A 22078-nucleotide genomic window follows, 5' to 3' on the forward strand; every position below is an offset into this window, starting at 1 on the left:
GGCCTGGATGACTGTCAATTTAAAGGGATCACAATAGTCTATGTTAATACAACACCACAATGGATAGAGAATGATGTGAGAAAAATACTTCTATCAGTAGTGGCTTTGAATCACAATGAAATGAATGATATTAGCTGGTTTGATGCAAAAGGTAATCAAATAGTCATCTGTACAAATCACAAGTTTGATGCATCAAGAAATCACTAAATGGTCTATATAAACAAGTATTAAATTAGTAATGGTGAAAAATAAAACTAATTGTGTAATTAGCCTTTTCAATTTTTTCTAAATCTAACCTTTAATGTTATTTGTTCAAAGTTAGTCCATTTAAAAATTCAATTACAAAGAAAACTACATTTCAGGATTTTCACACTTGATAGTTCGAACGTTGGTGACATTAGTCAAGTGCTTTTCACACTTGACTCCTAACTCACACATATGTCTAAGACGGTTTTAGGGCCTGTTTGATTTCCTAATTCAGCGCTGAATGCAGAACATGGTAAATGATTTTTAAAAATAAGTTTGTTTGATAAAATTTTAGGATACCGCTTAACATGGTAAGTACTGTTTAAAAGATGCCAAAATTTTAAGCGTGGGGAAAATTACTTATCGCTTATTGCAGAAGACGGTAAGTGGTTGGATTTAAAAAATAACTTTTTAATGACTACTCTATCATCATATAATTGTGTTCTCTATTTTAGGGTTTCTCTCGTAGTCACCCAGGCGAAGTTGTAACCTAGCCGGGGAGAGACAATGCGAGTGGCCGAGCGGTCAAAAGCGATAGACTGGAAATCTGTTTAAGTTTTTCTACGTAGGTTCGAATCCTGCCTCTCCCACTTGTTTGTTGTAGACTTCGGAGAAGAGAAATGAGGCATTCGTGTGATACCCCTCGAATCCGAGACACGGGTTGATCAGGCCCGGGCCCAAACCCGAGGGAATATCAAACAATTAAAGTAGTTTAAAGCGAACACAGATGACAAAATGAAACAAAAGTGATGGAATAAAACTGAAAGTAACCTTAATTATAAAATCCTCCATGTATAACTGAAAATTAAAAATCCAATCCTCCAAAACTTCAAGGTTACAACTTGGGAATCCACTGATGGACCCCTAACCAAAAGTTCAACTGAAACTGAAAACTGAAAATAGATAATGCTAGAAATATCGAGAGAAGTCCTACGTAATCAGATGAAGGTGAGACTGTCCTCGACAAGCACGATCAAGCTCTAAGGCTGGAACCGTCCTGTACCTAAAAAGAATAATAAAGGAGTGGGTCAGACTCACGAGCAAGTTCTAATCTAACTGCAATCCATACAGTGACCCGATACGCAGATACACCGTAGACACCTCACAATATCTATCTAGTCCATACGTATAAATATATCCACACTAAGGGACATTCACCAGTCTATAATAGGGGTCTCAACCTGAATAGAAGGCAACATACGAATACGCACCCAAAGGTGGGCATGAGTACCTAGACCTAACAGGGTACACCTCAACCTATTATAACCAGCTACGCATCCACTGCATATACGCACCCTAACCAACGAGTCTGAGACTCAAGCTCAACTCGTGGTACCATAACCATATATATAAAGTCCGTCCAAATCCAGGGTATGCAGTTCAACTATTTATTAAACTGTCATACAAAAAACCAACTAGTTAGTCATTCAACTTATTCAGTTGATATGACTTAACTACCATCCGTTAATCCAGGAAGTCATCCAACTTGTTTACAGCTGATCTGACTTAGTCACAATTAGGATTCGATATCTTTCAATCCATTCCATTAATCCATTAGGTTAGGTTTATGCGTTTTGAGCTAAACCGTCCCTAGTATGTCATCGTCCCATACCGGTACATACCATCCTCCATATCCATGTAAATTACAACATATATAACAGTACAATAATTTACGGACCAAAACTACCATCCAAACAATTGCAGAAAAATATTTAAAGCTTCAGCAATTTAAATCCAAGCATTTAACCATATAGTTGCAGGAGACGATTTAACAAATCAACAACTAACATCCAGAGCATGCATAGACCAAATTTGATACGTCAGGGACTCCATCATGCATGTGAATAGGGTAAATAATCCTATTATTAACCAATAAATTGCTAAAACAATTCAGAAAATTGTTTAAATATTTCAGCAGTTTAAATCCAAGCATTAACCATATAGTTGCAGTAAACAATTTAATAATTCAGCAACTAGCCTCCTAAGCATGCATAGATCAAAATTAATAATTAAATGACCTTATCATGCACTTGAATGCATTCTAAAACAAGTTTTATAAACACATTATGTTCCATCAAATTGCTGAATTTTAATTCAACAATTTATTCAACTTCCATTTGTTAAGTGCCTTAATTTTTACACTGTTTGTCCCGACAACTTAGAATTAAACTTTACTCAATTTAGGGTCTTAATAACACTCAAAATTCATTCCTTGATCCCTCTGTAAAGTTCCAAATTCATTCAAACAGTCTCCATGCTCCAACAGTGAACATAGTATGTAGAAAATTAAAAAAAAATCGTAAAATAAATCAAAACAACAAGGGAGCCTGCTCCAGAATTTGGAGCAGGCTCTTTTCCAGCCTAGAGCCGGCTCTAGGACTCCCTAGAGCCGGCTCCACTTTGTTGTGGGAGCCGGCTCCCACTTCCATGGAGCCGACTCTCACCTCCTGTGTGAGCCTTCGTCCCCGGTGCGTGTTTCAGCTCTTGTGCTCCTTCTCCGGCTTATTCCTAACCCTCTGTTAGTTTTTAAAACCAAACTTAGGACTCGTAATTTAGTCTAGAAGCATTCCCCAAGATTGTTTACAATAGTTTTGAAAGCAATTACAGAGTTTAATCAGGCCATTTAAACTAGCGTTGTTGAAGAACAGCACTGAAACTAAATTGCAAGATCAGTTTTATCCCAACCCCTCTGTTCTTTCTCCAATTTAAATTTGAGGTCTTAACTTACGTCTAGTATCCAGTCAGACCTTGGTTGATTTCAGTAAGATTCAAAATAAAAATTAGAACAGTGGGACGTTATGCCAAAACAGAGTCAAGAAAACATACGCGCTATAATTATTTTGTAAATAAATTTTGCACAGATAAAACGATCAAGCAAATTATATATCAAACATGCATGGTTCAGTTTAAGGCCAATTAATCTCCTAGAGACTGTCTAGGTGCACAGAACACAACCCAAAGGGAAGGAGAAAGAGAAGAATTTGCCTGTGATTTCAATTATGAAATCCCTGTGTCGTCTCTAAGTTTTCCTGCAATTCTGAACGCCGCCAAGCTTCCTATAACTCTGTCTCTAATCCTTACTCAACCTCCTTGGTCCTCTCTGTACAAATCCTCTTAAGCCTCACTCTGTTTTCCCACAACTGCTCTCTGTTTCTCTCTCTCTGTATCTCACGGTCTCTGTTGTTTTTACAGAAATTCCGGTTAATTATTCTCAAACCCTAAACCACTGTGACACACATACTTATAGGCTTAGTGATTAAACCCTAATCCATGTAACCTTAAGCCAAAGCCCATCTCGGCCCATAAACCGACCTAAGATAAATACCTACGTCGGCCACCTATGTAATTGCAACCCTAAATTTAACTGTAACTTAAAACAGAATTAAATGAAAAAAAATATAATTAAATAATTAAATCCACTTAACTAATTAATTCCAATTAAATAACCCAATTAAATAACTAAAAACACTTAAACAATAAACGCCAAGTAAAGAAAAAAACAAATAACTTAAATCAATTTAAAACACATGACACATAGGTAAACAATTAAATAAAATAATTAAACCAAATAATCATGCAAAAATACAATAAAAATAATAAATAAATGCCGAGACTATCCTTTTAAAATTAAACCAAGTAAAGAAAAAAACAAATAACTTAAATCAATTTAAAACACATGACACATAGGTAGACAATTAAATAAAATAATTAAACCAAATAATCATGCAAAAATACAATAAAAATAATGAATAAATGCCGAGACTATCCTTTTAAAATTAGGGGTATTACAATTCGTCAGCGTGGGAAGGCCAATCAAGCAAAGCTCTTTCCGTGCTATAGCATTTTGTTACCATTTATATTGATTCACTATAGAAAATAATTATTTATATAACAGAATTCTATTCAATCTCACGTACTTTCTTTAATATTTTGAGATAATTTCACTGACACCCCCTGAAGTTTGACCAAATATCAGTCTAAAATATCTTTCGAAAATAACTTTCACTCACATTACAAACGTTTACTCCGTTTTTCACTCACACCCCAAAAGTTAGTTGACAGGTGTGTCAGACCACTTATTACATGTAAAAAGACATTCTTACCCTTTGACTTTTGTTTGACCCATTTAATTATTTCTTTAAATGACATATTTACCCTCATTCAGATGACATATTTACCCATTTATACCCTCACATATTATTTCAATTCATCCACGTGTCTATGTCCTATTGGTTGCTGACCTTATTATTATTATTTTTTTATTTCACCTTATTATTGGGGGCCAAACAGTAACACATCTTACCCAGGGAAGGCCAGAACTCCAACGACGACTAGAGAGAACGACGATGATCGGTAGTCAGAGTTGATTTTGACGACTATGACTGATGAAGATTTTGGCGATGATGAAGGCATATGGCTCTGCTGATGAAAATCTGAGGATGGTGTGGGGCTTCTGCTTCCGATGACGACAATGTGGCAGTAAGAATCAAATAAGAATAACTGCCAGGAAATTGCATGATGCCGGCGAGACACTATTCTGTTTATGACCTGTTTTCAATGTCATACAGCTCGCTAAAATGATGTGGGTCTATTTTGTAATGCTGAAATTGTTGGTGATGTAGTTATATGTTGTTAGCTGGAAATAATGGAGGTTTCGAATGGGTTTTGTTGGATTTGTATGATGTGTCGCTATGGTGCTCTCTAGTGTCAGTAGCCTCAGATTCTCATCATCTTGCTCTTGATTTGGATAGATGTATGGAGGGTTTGAATAAAAAAAGGTTTAGAATTCGATTCCAGAAATCAAAATTTTCTGAGCTAAACCTTTGGTGGATCGCCGGAGAGGATGGTGGTGGTGGATTACTGGGGAGGATGCTTAAAGCCCTAATTACAAGTCACCAATCACTCGCAGACTAGTCGCCTATGAACCAGAGATCTGCAACCCCCAAAAAAGGGCAACACATGGTTTCTCAATTGAATTGTTTCCAATCAATTGATGTGCATCCATTCATATGAACTAGCAATTGACGCCCAATGATGGAGAATCAGTTCTGAGCTTCTACAGTGTAGATTTTGCACACGTGCTATATGTATTATGTGGGAGCTAAAAAGTTCACCAATATTAGACATTAGCAGATAATGACAACAATAATAATGGCTCTAAATAGTTTTGCTAGTCCTGCAACTAGGAATACATGGTAGGCCAAGCTGTATCACATATGTTGGCGAGACACTGTTCTCAAAATGTATAAAACCACGATAGATATTTCAGTAAGGGTTGGAAATGGAGGTCCGAACATGGTTAGAGAAGGCATTCAATACATAACACTATAAAGTTCAAGAACTCTTACCCATCTGGTGAATGATGAGCCAAAGCCAGTTTTAAGAAGTGATGGAAGAAGACAGAAGAGAGAGACAGATAGACAGAAGCGTCTTTGAGGAGAGAGAACGTTCGATACAGATAGAGATAGAGGAGAGAGAAATAGTGTGTTTGTGTATTTTGTATTAAATGTGATTAAAAAAATAAGGGCAAACATGTCTTTTCTCACTTTTTTAACTGACGAAAAGCAAAATTGGACCTAACTGATAGTTATTTTCCAAAGATGTTTTAGGCTGATATTTGGCCAAACTTTAGAGGGTGTCAATGGAATTAACCCTAATATTTTTAACATCATTTTTATACCTTACATAAATATTATGTAATTATTTATATAATAGAATTCTATTCTCAGAGAAGAAATGTCTTTCATGTACTTTCTTAACACTCTTTTCAATACCCTACCATGTAATCCAAAACCCATATATTTTAAATTTTACGTTCTTTAATCTTTTGTAAAATTCTTTTCGATATCCAAAACCTATATATTTTAAATTTTCATTAATTATTTATATAATAGAATCATTATTATTTATTATTTTATTTTTTTTGGTAATCGTCGGTGTCTGGACCAGCTTGCGCGCACCTCAACTAATCCTACGAGACCCTGAAAATATATAATAGAATTATGTTCGTAGATAAGAATTCTTTTTCACTTTCTTTAATTTTTGTAACACATTTTTTAATACCCTACATAAATATTATGTAATTCAAAACACTTATATTATAAATTTTACTTTCTTGAATTTCTGTAACACCATACCTACATAAATATTATGAAATCCAAAACTCATAGATTTAAAATTTCCATCAATTATTTATATAATAGAATTTTATTCCTAACTAAGAATTATTTTTCAAGTATTTTTTTTTAATCTTTGTAACACCCTTTTCAATACCCCACCTAAATATTATTCAATCCAAAACTCATATATTTTAAATTTTACTTTCTTTAATCTTTGTAACACCCTTGTCGATACCATACATAAATATTATGTAATACAAAATCCATATATTTTAAATTTTCATATTTATTTATTTCATTGAGTGAATGTGGTTGTTTTATTAATATTTTTGTATTATAAATATAAAATTGTTATGAGTATCAGATATTGAGGACAAAAATGTAATATGTACAACTTTCAGACTTCAACTTTTGTATATAACAAACAATCTTAATGAGTTCAGCACTTAAAATTAAAATATTATCAAACAGGTTTTCAAATTAATACATTTAGCGCATAAAGTTTCAGCGTTTAAAATTCAGTACTTGAAATTTTCAATACTTAATTTTCAATTTCATCAAACAGCACCTTAGTGTTGTTTTTTGAACTCTAAAACCTTCCATGTGAAAATAAATAAATAAATAAATAAATTAGCTTGAGTTAGATAAAATTGCGATGGCAGATCAAGAGGTGTCCAATTTTGGTGCCAACACACCATATACACATTCGATGCGTACACACATTTACCATTGTTTAAATGAAAACTCAAAATGGTTAACCTTTGACATAAAAGATGAACTAATTCCATGCTTGAGTTAGATAAATTAGGAGGTGTCCAATTTGGGCGCCAACACATCCACACATTTGCCATTGTTTGAATGAAAACTTAAACGTTGAACCCCTAATTCCGTGCTTGAGTTAGATAAGTTACGAGGGGTCCAATTTGGGTGCCAACGCATTAACACATTTACACACTTTTACCATTTGTACCATGAAAAACTTAAATTCTTAATCAAAAGATGAACTGATTCCATGCTTGTTGAGTTAGATAAATTTCAAGGTGTTAATTTTGGCGTCAACACCATCCACACATTTCTTTGTGTCCACACATTTATAATCTTTTGAAGAAATCCTTAAATGTTCAAATATTCACGAACCCCCCCCCCCCCCCCCCCCCCCCAATTAACCTATAATATTCTTTCCCCGAAAAAATAAATAAATAAATAATTGTAATTGAAACCCTAACTCGAATCATCTCTTTGCATGTAGAGGGTGGGGATATTCCTGTTGCCCATCATTGACCAGTCCAAGCCCCAATTAACCCATAATATTCTTTCCCCGAAAAAATAAATAAATAAATAATTGTAATTGAAACCGTAACTCGAATCATCTCTTTGCATGTAGAGGGTGGGGATATTCCTGTTGCCCATCATTGACCAGTCCAAGCTTAGTGGTTTGAGTTTGGGTCTACTTGGGACCAACTTCTTTCAGTGGGCTGATCTCATTTAAAAGCTAGTGGGCTGGGTCTAGAAGAATCAAGTCATGGCCCACTTGACACTATGGACCATCTTCATTTTGCGCTAACCATGGACTGTGGACAAAACAGTGTGTATTTGAAGTAAGTTTAGATACTAAATTAACTTGGAAATTAATAATTCTTCATGTGATAAAAACAATAACTTGGAATTGATCCACAATATTTAATTTTAGTAATATACCTTGTATGTAAAGTAAAAAAATAAATAATAATAATAATAATAAATAAATAAATAAATAAGTATCAATAAAGGAACGTGGGATTAAAGTTTTTATGGGCTATGTCAATTATAAATATAGTCAACGCTATTATATTTCAACTGTCCTCATTTTCACTCATGGATGAGAGAGACAGAAGTTGACCCTTTGAACCAACTCTATTCTTTAGTTTGAATACTCCAATTAAAATTAATATATCTCACTCCAAGTTGAAACTGAATTTCCATTAAAAATTAACCACATACAAAAGACATACAAATCTCAATAGATTATAGGCTTGTTTAATTCAATTTTTATAATATGTATTTCTTTTTTTCGTTTTTGGGAATTGAAATTTAAAAAATAGTATTTAGTTGTCAATTTTTTAAAAGTTACATTTTAAATAAAAATAAGTTAGAAAATGACATTTTCAACAACCTATTTTCTTTGTAATTCTCTTAAAAGGATTTTTCGTTTTTGAATTTTAAAAACTCTTTTAAATATTTTTTTTTATTAATCTCGATATAATATATTATTTTTTTTTTCATTTTTTGAATGGAAAACATGATATAATTTACATAAAGTACTCATGATAAATACTTTTTATTTTATATTTTGACAAAAAAATATACTTGCACATTTGTTTACTTTTATAAAAACTTGATCCCTTAACTTTTTATTTTAAAAGACGAAAAATATTAATAAACTATAATTTTCGATGCGCGTTTCGGAACGTAAAACTCTGGGTGAGGTAACATCAACCATAGCACCATTATTACCACAATGGATGCCATTGGGAGTGTTATTGGCCCCTCCCGTCTCAATCCTTACCCACCATGCTTCCTAGAACTCAACCTATCCCACTAATTGTGTCATTTAAGTATTTATCAAGAGTACTTAGATTGAGAGTCTCTTTCAATCCCCCTACTATCTTTCTAAAATATAGAGATCTATAAATGTCTTTTAATTAATACTCATAATTTTTTTCTTAATTCCTATAGGTAAGTCATATATTTAACTCCCACATAAATGTATTTTTGAAAAAACAAAATGGTGTGTGCTACTACTCTATGTATTTTCAAAAAGGTATTAAATTATAAATTTTACATTTTACCTTATTTGTTTTTTTTTTTATAAAAAAAATGTATTTCAAAATTCAATATACATTTTAGGATTTAAACTCGTGTTCTCATACTTGATCGTTTGAACATTTACTGTGTTACTAAAGGGTACTTCACACTCTCATGCCTATGATGGCGGGAGTGTAGTTTTTTGAACTTTAAACCTTTCATGTGAAAAAAGAAATATCTAAGTTAGAAAAAATTACAAAACAATCCATAGTTGTCCAATTTTGGCGCTAAATCCACACATTCAATGTGTACACATATATTCCGTTGTTTTTTTACTATAAAAACCCTTCTAAACGGCCTTTCACATAAAAGATGATTAATTTTATGTTTGAGTTAGATTACTTATGATGCACGTTTAATTTTGGCGCCAACACATTTACATATTCAATGCGTGCATACTTAACTTTTCGCGTAAAAGATTAACTAATATTATACTTGAGTAATATAAATGACGAGGTGGTCAATTTGGACGCCAACATATTCACGCTTCACACATTTATTATCTTTTTGAAGAAAAACTTAAATGCATCCTGATTTGCATTTACTATTTTTGGTAAGAAAATTTAAATGTTCCTGATTTTGTATAACTGATTTATGAAAACTCGAACCCGATCTTTTGTTGTATCCTAAAGAGGGTTCCGATCATTATTGTTACAGTGAAATCCGAACATTGAGTTTTAAACAGTCCAATGCATAAAAGATGATTCAAATCCATTTAAACTCATGGTTTAGCGAGTGGACTTCAAAGTTAAAATGGAGTTATGACTGCGAAGGAGACAATCCCACCCCTTTCGGTTGATTGAATGCATTCACACTAGGAAAAACCCTCAGATGAGATGATATCGATCCGACACTTGCTTGGTCTTAAATGCATCACTAACTTCTAAACGCTTATCCCCAAATGCCCCCCAATTCGATGGATTAACCCCCCCTCTCGCTCCCTCCCTCCCTCCCTCGTCTCTCTCTCCTCTCTCTCTCTCTATCTGACCACCTTCCCAGATACCGACACTTTTCGCCTTCCCTATTATATCACTCAATATTATACGCGCTCTCTCTCTCTAACCCCCCAACTTTCTCTCTCTCTTTCTGTAGACTTTTTTCAAGGGGAAGGAAGACTTGTACAGTAGAAGAAGAGGAAGAAGAAGAAGAACTGTGGTAAACTTCTTGAAAATCTTTTCTTCTTTGACGTTCTTTGATGGTCGGTCATGTTGAACTGCATGTTGTTTCTATTTGTTGTTGCTTGTTTAAAATTTTCTGATTCTGGGTTTTGGTTGAATTTGTTTTTATAATCCCAGATCGGTCTCTGTAGTTGGAATTGATCATTGTTGTTGTTGGGTTATGCTGATTTCATTTTAGTGATTTGAATGAAACTTTTTCTCTCTGTTTTGATGAGACAATCTGATGGGTTAGTTTTGGGTGGATTCTGATTTCTGCCCACGGGCTCAGCTACATCCAAGTTTTTCCTTAGATCCAAACAATACTTTTGATTTTGATTTTGATTTTTTTTATTTTTTTTATTTTCCAGGAAAATGATGTGATTTTTCCTAGAAAATTGGGGTGAGGGAGGGGTTCTTTGTTTTGTGGGAACCATGGTTGTCTCCATCTTTCATGTGTTCAGATCTGACTGATATGATGAATCCTTTATGCTCTGTTTTTGGTTCAGTTCTCTAGAAACAGTTGTCAGATAATTACAAAAAAGCAGTTCTATGAAATCGGACTATCTTATAAGTCAATTTTTTGAGATCAATATTCAAAAATTTGTCAATAAAACAAAAATTTGAAGTATTTTCTAATCTTCAATTTTATGAGAACATAAAGTTATTCTGATATAACTAACCGAAACAGGCCTTGTATCTTCCTGTGTCTTTATTAGACAATTTGGTTTAATTGTTTGCATTCTTAAGAGAAAAGTGAAAAGGAAATGTTGAGTAAAACTGTTTGATATTGGTTTGTGCATACTTAATCTTGTTTAAGTAAATTTGTATTCTTGTTTGCTGTAGATATGTGTATGGGGAGACTAGTATTACTTTTTTGATAATTAGAATGCTAAGATGGATGAGTGGATGACTAGGAGAGATAGGGTCACTGATGAGAGAGAGAGAGAAAAATTAGAAACTCTAATTAGTGAGAAAATTAGAGAGAGTAGACTTAGATGGTTTGGACACCTAATCACAGACCTAGAGACGAATCGGTTAAACGTGGAAGACTAGTTGTAATAGAAGGTAAGAGAAGGAGAGGGCGACCCAAAATAACTTGGGATGAGATTGTTATAGGATTATTTAAAAAAAACTAAATATAGAGGCGAAATGGCATGCAATAGGAAGGATTGGAGAAAGATAATTTATGTGGCCGGCCCTATTCATATGGGATTAAGGTAAGGATGATGATGATGATTAGATGTACCCAATTTACATCATAAGAATACTTCATTCAAATTGAATTTTTGATATGCTCCTTTTTTTTTCCTTTCCTTTATTTTTTAATTTTTTTTTTGTTCCCAGGGGTTGGGGACAAATAGTCATTGCCTATTGCATAATTGAGATTGTTACAATACTTTATTCTAATTGAGAATTTCTTTTCTTTTTTTTTTTTTTTTTACTTTGTGTTGATGTTTTCAGGGGGAAAGGTCATCTGATTTGAGTAATTTCCAGTTTATGTCTTTGTAGGAAAGGGTAGTTTGAGAAATAGGAATCTGTACGTATTGAAGTTCTTGATAGTTCGGGTTAAATTTGGGATTTGCTGCACCAGAGGATGATAATATTTGATGAAATGGGTTTTTGTGGGGATCTTGATTTCTTCTCTGCTCCACTTGGGGAAGGAGATGCGATCACATCGCTAACTGAACCCGAGGCAGTTGTTGAGGATGATTACACAGATGAAGAGATTGATGTGGATGAGCTTGAGAGGAGAATGTGGAGGGATAAAATGCGATGGAAGCGACTCAAGGAACAAAAAAAGGGTAAGGAAGGAATTGATGCTGCCAAGCAACGGCAATCCCAGGAACAAGCAAGAAGAAAGAAGATGTCTAGGGCACAAGATGGGATTTTGAAATACATGTTGAAGATGATGGAAGTTTGCAAAGCTCAAGGTTTTGTTTATGGGATTATCCCAGAGAAGGGAAAGCCCGTGAGCGGTGCATCTGACAATCTTAGAGAGTGGTGGAAGGACAAAGTGAGATTTGATCGTAATGGTCCAGCTGCAATAGCAAAATACCAAGCGGATCATTCAATTCCTGGCAAGAATGAGAGCTGTAATTTAGTTGGTCCTACCCCACACACCTTGCAAGAGCTTCAAGACACCACCCTTGGTTCTCTGTTGTCAGCCCTCATGCAGCATTGTGACCCCCCACAGAGGCGGTTCCCCTTAGAGAAAGGTGTTCCCCCACCATGGTGGCCTACTGGGAATGAAGAATGGTGGCCTCAATTGGGTTTACAGATGAATCAAGGCCCTCCGCCTTATAAGAAGCCTCATGATTTGAAGAAGGCATGGAAGGTGGGTGTTCTAACAGCAGTGATTAAGCACATGTCACCTGATATTGCTAAGATTCGTAAGCTTGTTAGGCAGTCTAAGTGTTTGCAAGACAAGATGACAGCCAAGGAGAGTGCAACTTGGATTGCTATCATCAACCAGGAGGAAGCCTTGGCCCGAGAACTTTATCCTGACCGTTGCCCCCCTTTGTCCTCGGCTGGTGGGAGTGGATCTTATGTCATTACTGACAGCAGTGAGTATGATGTCGAAGGGACTGATGAGGAGCCAAACTTCGATGTGCAGGAGCAGAAACCCAACAATCTCAGTTTGTTGAATGTGGGGATGGAGAGATTTAAAGATAGGCTGCCAGTTCAACAACTCTCACATCTGATAAAGGATGAAGTTACAACCAACTTGGATTTTACCAGGAAGCGGAAGCCAGCCAATGAACTGAACATGATGATGGATCATAAGGTCTATACATGTGAGTTTCTTCAATGTCCTCATAGTGAACTCTGCCAAGGTTTTCATGACAGGTCTTCCAGAGACAATCATCAATTGATTTGCCCATATAGAAGCAATTTTTCGGAGTTTGGAGGTTCAAACTTCCATATTAACGAAGTGAAACCAGTCTTCCCTCCAGCTTTTGTCCAACAACCTAAGCAGCCAGCCGCTCCACTGGTTAGTTCAGTTGCACCTTCCTTTAATCTATCAGGACTTGGAGTTCCAGAAGATGGGCAGAAAATGATCAGTGAGCTTATGTCATTTTACGATGCTAATATTCAAGGGACCAAGAACTCAAATCCCGGAAGCATTGCTGTTGGTAGAGATCATACTCTCTCACAATCAAATATTCAGTGTCAACAGGACAGCTACCTCCATGGCCAAGGAAGGGTTGGGATAGAAGGTAATATGTTTGAAGGAACTAAGGTATCCATGAACCGTTCTTTGTTTTCACAAGAGGAAGACAGGTTTGACCAGTGCAGGGGTTTGAATTCCCCATTTGAGGCCAATCACAATGAAAACTTCCAGATGATTTTTGGCTCTCCCTTCAATCTTCCATCTGTTGATTATACTGAGGGCTTCCCCGGAGTTGCAAGGGATAGCCTCCCAAAGCAGGATGTTCCGATTTGGTACTGATAAGAAGATTGCTGCAATGAATGTCAAATTGTCAATCATTTAGGCTCTATGGAACCCCATATTCTCATGAATGGACCTCTACCTATTAAGAGATTTGCTCCCGGTCTGGTGAAAACTCCATCCCTTAGCCGATAATTATGTTTTGTTTCCTCAAGTTTGATGGGCTTACAGCTCCAGAATTAGTGTAATAAACAATTGGGGCTGGTGGTCCAATATTCGACCTTGCTGTTGAATTGTAGACTTTTAGTTGTTATATAAATAAGTTAGTCGCATATTTTCTTATATAATTAAGCACAACCATCCTCTTAGAAATAGAATCTTCTTGTGCTGTACCGTTGTTAGAATTTCTATTGGTTTTTTGTTGAATAGAATGTGGATTGACTTTCTCCATACGTCTCATTGATCATTTTTTGTTCAAGCCGATTCAAAACAGTTATCGGCCGGTTCCAGTTGAATGATATTTCATCATCGAGCACCAGATGGTAGGCATGCATTTACTTTAATCTGATGGTAGTTACTAGTTTTTTTTTTTTTTTTTTTTTTACCCTTTAAAGCACGTGTATCGGTTCCACAACACACACCATTTAAGTCAGGAATGTGTTTCGAAAGCAAGACTTTAAGAACCCTGCCAACGTCGCCATGCTCATAAGAATGTTAGTTGCTAGCTAAATGTTAAATATATTGTGCGGCCTGATTTATGATTTATGAAATGGCAGACGGATCAATAGTGTGTTGAGGAGTGTGGTATTACATAGATTTCTTCAGCTGAGTTTGGACATTTTTTTTGGATTCTTAGAAACCGAATATTTTTTTGTACATTTATATTGTTATATCTGATATTTACATTTCAATTGTTATGTGAGAGTAGTATTTGCTACTGAAGCAACAAATTGTGGACATATTATTTGTTTGTCTGTTTTTCAGATTTTAATTTCCAAGTGCTTTTTTGAATTATTCCATTTTAATTTAGATCTCATTTGTGGTTGAACATTTTTTTTTTTCTCTACATAACTTCAATCTTTTTATGGATTGAAAAGACTGATTGGTTGCATATGTAATTTTTGATTTTTGATTTTACAAGGTTCTCAAAATCAAGCCTCCATATTCTCTATTGTGGTAAATTATTATTATTATTATTTCATTTTACGACTGTACCAAACGATGACAAACTATTTTATTTAATATATTTAAAATACAAAAATTGGAGGCAAACAAATGGTTGTTATGGATTATTGTGAAGTTGATTTGTTTACCACTTTACCCATCTGACTCTATATTTTTCTAATTTATTTGAAGGTTTGAATTAAGCTCTTGGAGAGATCAAATATTTTATTTTTTTCAAGTCATCATGCAAATTCTCAATTCCATGCTGAATTTCTCTTTCAATTGGTTATGATTTATCATTCAATTCATTCATGGTTACTTAGAAGAGCTACAAGTCTTTCAAATAAAAAATTGAATTTTAAGTTTCCATAACTTTTAAACATAATAATAATGATGATAATAGTTGACCTTCAAGAATTATTTAAATGATGATAATAGTTTACTTTAATTCATTATTTAAATATTATTATGAAAAAAATTATGACAAGTGTGTGTTCACTTAAGTTCGCCCTCTCGTAATAGTATTAATACACTAATTATTTTTAGAATTTAAATTCTCAACCTTTCACATGAGAAGGGGTGATGCAACGTGAAATGAAGAATATTTTAGTGTTGAAAGTAAACACTTAATAGAAAATTATTTAACCAACATAACTCTAATAATTGATGGGAATAATATTAAAATTGCTGTTGCAGATGGATCAACAAATAATTAAAATAGTGAAGAATATGATCATCATTGTATTGTCCTCATTGTCACGATCATATTGATTTAATTCAACCCCATTAGTTAAATTAATTGAGAGGAAAAATATAATAACAAAATTAAAATTAAAAAAAAATACAAAGAAGCAATCCTCTCAATGGCATTTAGGGACACCTATCTTAATTTTAAAGTAACTTGGAACATGAACACACCTATTGATGAGCATCTATACTCCCCAGGAGGAAACACATTTAAAGCAACATCTCTGGCTTGTTGCAAGGTGTTTGTGTATGTGCATGCACCAGGACAGTCTGCAACAAATCCAACACTAACCTACATTCATCATTACACTCTGCATATACATTATGTGTATATATATATATATGGAATCCATAATAATCAATAAGAAAATGCTAGATCCAGCATAGTAATATGGGCAGTGGTTTGCACTAAAAGATGTCACATAGTGTAACTGAGAATCTTTTAATATAAAGAAAAAACATGTAAGATTAAACTATTTTGCCAAGTCTTGTGCATTCTATAGAGGATGACCTGTCTAAGAATATTTAACAACTTTTCTTGGCCATTAGGTTTTGGATAGTGCCTCCCACATTTCCATGAAGTTGGTCCACCCCCCCCCCCCCCCCCCCCCCCCCCAAACACACAGACACACACACACACTGTTATAAAGGTGAGAGCATTTTATTCAGATCTTGATCTTTGCAGTTCTATTAGGTTTTTTAATCTACATTATTTCTCTTGTTTCTTAGTGTTGGGTACATAATTTGAGGTTAATGAACCCCTCTCCAATTTCTCCTGAATCAAGACTCGATAAATTGTAAGAACTCTAAAAAAAAAAAAAAAAAGAAAAAAATTTCCTCTACAATAACAAATAAGTACATTACATATTTTTTTTATACTATGTCCAAAGATTTAAATATCACACGTAGAATCAACATCTTAAAATTGAAATCGGAATAAATTTAACTAAGAACATTGAAATTAGTCAGTAGAGGCACTACCTTAAATCGTGTGGGAGCACAAATTATACTCACTCCATCCTCCCCCTCCTTCCCAAATTCAGGATTGTTGGATTAACCATAAGGTTTCATATGGATTAACCACAAACCACCACTAGGGCTGTCAATTGGGCTGGAAAAGCCCAAAATCCAACACTCGCTTTGATTTTGGTTGAATGCGCTTGAATGGGTGTTGTATTGGGCCAGGCCCACAACATAATTATTTATTTATTTATTTTTTAGGGCAAGAATGTTAGAGAGGTTAGTTTGTTAGGAGGGAGAGGGTGCAAGGCTCCAACACGGTCCAGTCACGGGAAGCAACTAGGGGTGACAATTTGTATTCGCGGATCGTGATCGTATCGTGTTGATTTAAGGGTATTCTTTTTACTAAATAGCTTAACCCGAACACGACACGTTTAACAATCGCGTTAAGAACTTTCAACACTAACTCGATCTGTTTATTAAACGAATTACACATGTAATAAAACGAAACATTATATTATTTAAATTATTAATAATACTCAATCAAATAATAAATACTAAAAAAATATAAATTTCAATCCAACCAAATTACTAAATAATCTCTAATAGAATAAGTTATAAGATACAAATTTAGATAGGTACTTTAGATAAAAGTATTGTGATCGAGTCATGTTGGAGGGTCGTCTCAAACTTTGTCACACTTAAGAGCAATTCAATCATTCGAACAATACGACACTTGCGGCCCACAACATAATAATAATTTAATATATTTACCTTTTCTCATATGGCCTTTTTCTTGGTAATAAGTTGTACTATCTATGAAAAATTGGGTTCAAATCTTATTTATGATCACTTGGATGGATGAATGAATATGAAGAGATTTGATGTAAATAGAAGATTAGTTTAAAGTTTGATCAGTAGTAGATTAAAGATACAATTATTTAGATATTTTTTCAACTACAAGCTAGCTTAGTTGCTATATATTATACATTTTGCAATCCCTATTACTATATATATATATATATATATATATATTTAATAAGCAAGCAATGCACAAAATCATTTTATCTCATTTGAGAATTATTAATTACTATTTCACCATCCAATGGAGCACTAATTCCTCTGGAGCTTTCAATTGGGCTGGGAAAGCCCGAAGAGTGCTTTGGGCCGTATTTATTCAGGGTTTGAATGGGCTTTAGCAAAATTTTAAGTGCCAATTCCGGTGAAACTTAAAATATGCATATCTTGGAGTAGCCCAAAAAGTAATAGTAACTTAAAACATTTTAAGTTATTTCATACATATGTTCATTTTAAATAACAAGTTGTTCTATTGGTTGAGCTTTTGGAGGTTTTGGGTTCAAATATTATATTTGGAAAGTAAGATGGAATTTCATTATTCTCAGTTTACAAGTTAAATACAAATACATCATTTAATTTTAGCCCGTTCAAACAAAATGACTTGACTAAGAGTGGCAAGATGACTCGCCCTAGTGGGCCTCCACCCCGTTCGAGACAATTTTGGGAAAATCTAAATTGGGTCAAAGGGAGAGAACATGTGAGGGTGTTGGGCGGGGGTGGGGATAGATACCTTCGCCCCACCTCATTTGTATTACATTCACAATATTACCTATATATAGTTTGCACATACAAAATTACCCTTATGCATATAAACACTTTCTTAAAAGTCCCAATTTTCAAGTCTAAAAACACACTTTCTTAGAAGTAACCATTTTCATCTCAAAATATCGACATTCTTAGATGTTCTCTTCGATTCAAAATACACATCCGTAGATGTTATTCTTTTCGATTCAAAACACACATTCTTAGATGTTACTCTTTTCAATCCAAAATACACATCCTTATATGTCACTCTTTTCGATTCAAAACAAACACACCCTTAGATGTTACTTTTTTCGATCCAAAATACACATCTTTATATGTCACTCTTTTCGATTCAAAACAAACACACCCTTGCATGTCACTCTTTTGAATTAAAAATAAGCATCCTTATATGTCACTCTTTTCGATTCAAAATACATGTCTCAAAATATATGTCACTCTTTTGAGTTTTTTAGGAATCTTGAATTATGGCCATACCTTTATTAAAGATTTGTCTAAAAAAGAACTCCCTTTAATAAAGAAGTTACAGAAAAATAAAGTTTTTGACTGGACCGATGAAGACACACAAGTTGTCCAACAAATCAAACGTGATTTGGTCCATATCCCTGAAGTTTATTTTCCCGAAAATGGTAATAAACTCATTCTTGAAATTGATGCCTCAGATTTCTGTTGGGGTTGTGTTTTAAAAGCTATTCCACAAGAAAAGTGGAGTGAGCCCATTTTCACAAATCATCAGATAAGAGCCCGAAAAACTCCTATCTCAAAAAAGCTTCAAAAAGAAGAACTGATTTGTGGTTACAATTTTGGCAAGTTTAAACCAAACGAACAGAATTATATTATTTACGAAAAAGAATTTCTGGCCATTAAATTAGCAATAAAAAGATTTCATATTTATCTTGCTCCAAAAGATTTTATTATCCGTACTGATAATCAAGCAGTCAAGGACTTTCTAATAAACAAAAAGAATTGTTTAGAAGGCAGAAAATTAAAATGGTATAATGTTATTGCCCAATACTCTTTCTCTATTGAACATATTAAAGGCACTAACAATTTTCTTGTAGATTTCTTAAGCAGAAATTTCATTGAAGTATCTAACAACGATATTTCTATGCCTACAGATGAGTGATCGGGGCAAACAGCCTCAACGAGATGGTTGGGTTACAATTGTTAAAAAGGTGGCAACCAAACCAACTCCATCACAACCAAACAAATGGTTTGTGGTTTTTACTGGTCACCAACCAGGAATCTATCCAGAATGGCACGACTGCCACACGCAGTTGAAAAATTTCTCTGGATCCTATTTTAAGGCTTATGACACACGTGAAGAAGCCTCATAACAAATGTTTGCTAATTTTGCAAAACAACAGGAAACAATAGAGGTAAAAGACGTCTATAATCCTGGACTTCCATACCATATTTATGAAGAAATTAACAATGTATGGAAGATGCATAAACTTGATTGCAATAAGAAATTTAGGCAACACCTGAGTAATCTTACTTCAATCATTGTTGAACAAACAGCCATCACTAAGGAGCTTAAAAAGCTTTGCGTCCTCATATGCCTCACAATTGACTGGAAAAAAGATTTTAATTTAACACACATAAACTATTTTCTCAAAATTGCCCAGCTAGTTGGAGAGCATAATTTTTCCAAAAATACTTTTGCAAAAATCAATTGTATTTGTATTCTTGAAAAAGTAAGAAATGTTTTTCCTCCTGAATTGTTTAGAATAGTCCTCTCCAAAATAGTGGACCATCCTACAACAATAAATAATTTTTATCTTGATAATCATGAAAAAATAAACCGTTTCAACATGATTTACAATGGGAAACATATCCCAAAAATGACTCTTTTCATTGTTCCTGGTTTTGACTGGTCAATGGAACTGTCGATTGGGGAGTAATTAACAAAATTACTTTCTCTTCACATGATTGTATCTCATGGAAGCACTTTTCGGCCATGATCAAAGCCATGATATACAAAACAACATCTCACTGGAAATATAGTCGCAACATGATATTCTGGATCTCCAGTACTATTGGATGGCGTGAAAAAACAAAATTCTTTTAGCCATACCAAATTTGGCTTCTCAAACTTACAGAAGACACTGAATTTGAACACCACCAACTGTTGAATTCTGAACAGATCACAAACGGGATTAATTCCTATGATCTCGTGATCCACAGTTTTATTCATCTCTAAGACAAAGCTCGACGAGTTATGACCAATAATTCAGATGATTCTCTCGAGCCTCCTTACAAATAGATCTGTGATGGAAGAAGACTCTTCGTCACCTCTCTAGTTATGGACTACCTATCCTATTCAGCAGAACATTTTCACACTGCTGTCGAAACTCTAAAAGAAATTACATGCAACACTCTTGATGTTCCAAAAGACATTCATCTTGGCGCAGAACAGATCAACATTGACTGGGATATGGCTAATGCCCAAGGCCCCGATGATATCAGTCCTCCTCTTGATGAGTATGAACTCCATAATCTCATTAATGCCATGGAAGGATAATCCGATAAGCACCTCTTACTGATCGACTGCATTTAATCCAGCACACGACAAAGGCGCTGTCACATCTACTATTCATCAACAGTGAAAGTAGCCGATAAACTATTCATTAACAGTGAAAGTGGCCGACATCCACTTTCCAGAACAGTAGAAAACAAGAGTCGATCTTATCCGATCAACTGTTTCTACCTTTCTTTATCTATATAAGCTAGAACCGATTCAAACATTCGGCATCTGAAGTTTAGATATTCTCTCTCCCTCTTTTGTAAAACATTCTCAAACTTTATATTTTATATTTTTGCACTTGTTTGTAATAGAGAAAAAGTATTGGGCAATACCATTATACCATTTTAATTTTCTGCCTTCTAAACAATTCTTTTTGTTTATTAGAAAGACCTTGACTGCTTGATTATCAGTACGGAGAATAAAATCTTCTGGAGCAAGATAAATATGAAATCTTTTTATTGCTAATTTAATGGCCAGAAGTTCTTTTTCGTAAATAATATAATTCTGTTCGTTTGATTTAAACTTGCCAGAATTGTAACCACAAATTAGTTCTTCTTTTTGAAGCTTTTTTGAGATAGGAGTTTTTCGGGCTCTTATCTGATGATTTGTGAAAATGGGCTCACTCCACTTTTCTTGTGGAATAGCTTTTAAAACACAACCCCAACAGAAATCTGAGGCATCAGTTTCAAGAATGAGTTTATCACCATTTTGGAGAAAATAGACTTCAGGGATGTGGACCAAATCACATTTGATTTGTTGGACAACTTGTGTGTCTTCATCGGTCCAGTCAAAAACTTTATTTTTCTGTAACTTCTTTATTAAAGGGAGTTCTTTTTGAGATAAATCTTTAATAAAGGTACGGCCATAATTCAAGATTCTTAAAAAACTCTGTAGCTGCTTTTTATCTTGAATTAGATCAGGAAAATCACGAATTTTGATGATAATGTGATCCTGTAGTTTTATACCTTTGTGGGTTAAAACTAAGCCAAGGAAATCAATAGATTCCTGTTCCACATCTATCTTTGTTGGAGATAGAATAATTCCATGACGTTTCAGTTTTTCTGAAAGACATTGGAGATGTTTTATGTGATCATCTCTTATTTTAGAGAAGATCAGAATGTCATCAATGTATACAACAACAAAATCTTTAAGGTCATTAAAGATCTTATCCATCCATCGCTGATAGATTTGAGGTACAGTATTGAGACCGAATGGCATTACAGTCCACTGATAATGACCTCGTGGGGTGCTGAAAGCAGTTAATGGTTTGGATTTTTTTTCGTAATTTTATTTGCCAAAATCC

The 22078-nt window shown here is 34.3% G+C and overlaps 1 protein-coding gene across 2 annotated transcripts; it reads left to right on the forward strand.

Moving 5' to 3' along the window:
- Positions 1-10134: 10134 nt before the first annotated feature.
- Positions 10135-14209, forward strand: LOC132311246 (ETHYLENE INSENSITIVE 3-like 1 protein). Of its 2 annotated transcripts, none has more exons than XM_059809074.1 (2): positions 10135-10364; positions 11828-14209. In XM_059809074.1, the coding sequence occupies exon 2, from the start codon at positions 11961-11963 to the stop codon at positions 13815-13817; it is 1857 nt and encodes a 618-aa protein (XP_059665057.1). In that variant the 5' UTR covers positions 10135-10364; positions 11828-11960; the 3' UTR covers positions 13818-14209. The 2 variants fall into 2 exon arrangements, with proteins under 2 accessions (XP_059665057.1, XP_059665058.1); XM_059809075.1 differs by having other exon boundaries at positions 11861-14209.
- Positions 14210-22078: the final 7869 nt, after the last annotated feature.

This window comes from Cornus florida, unplaced genomic scaffold (genome assembly GCF_030987335.1).
Source record: "Cornus florida cultivar Cherokee Brave unplaced genomic scaffold, ASM3098733v1 CherokeeBrave_3.0.0_Hap2_Chr06, whole genome shotgun sequence".
NCBI lineage: Eukaryota > Viridiplantae > Streptophyta > Magnoliopsida > Cornales > Cornaceae > Cornus > Cornus florida.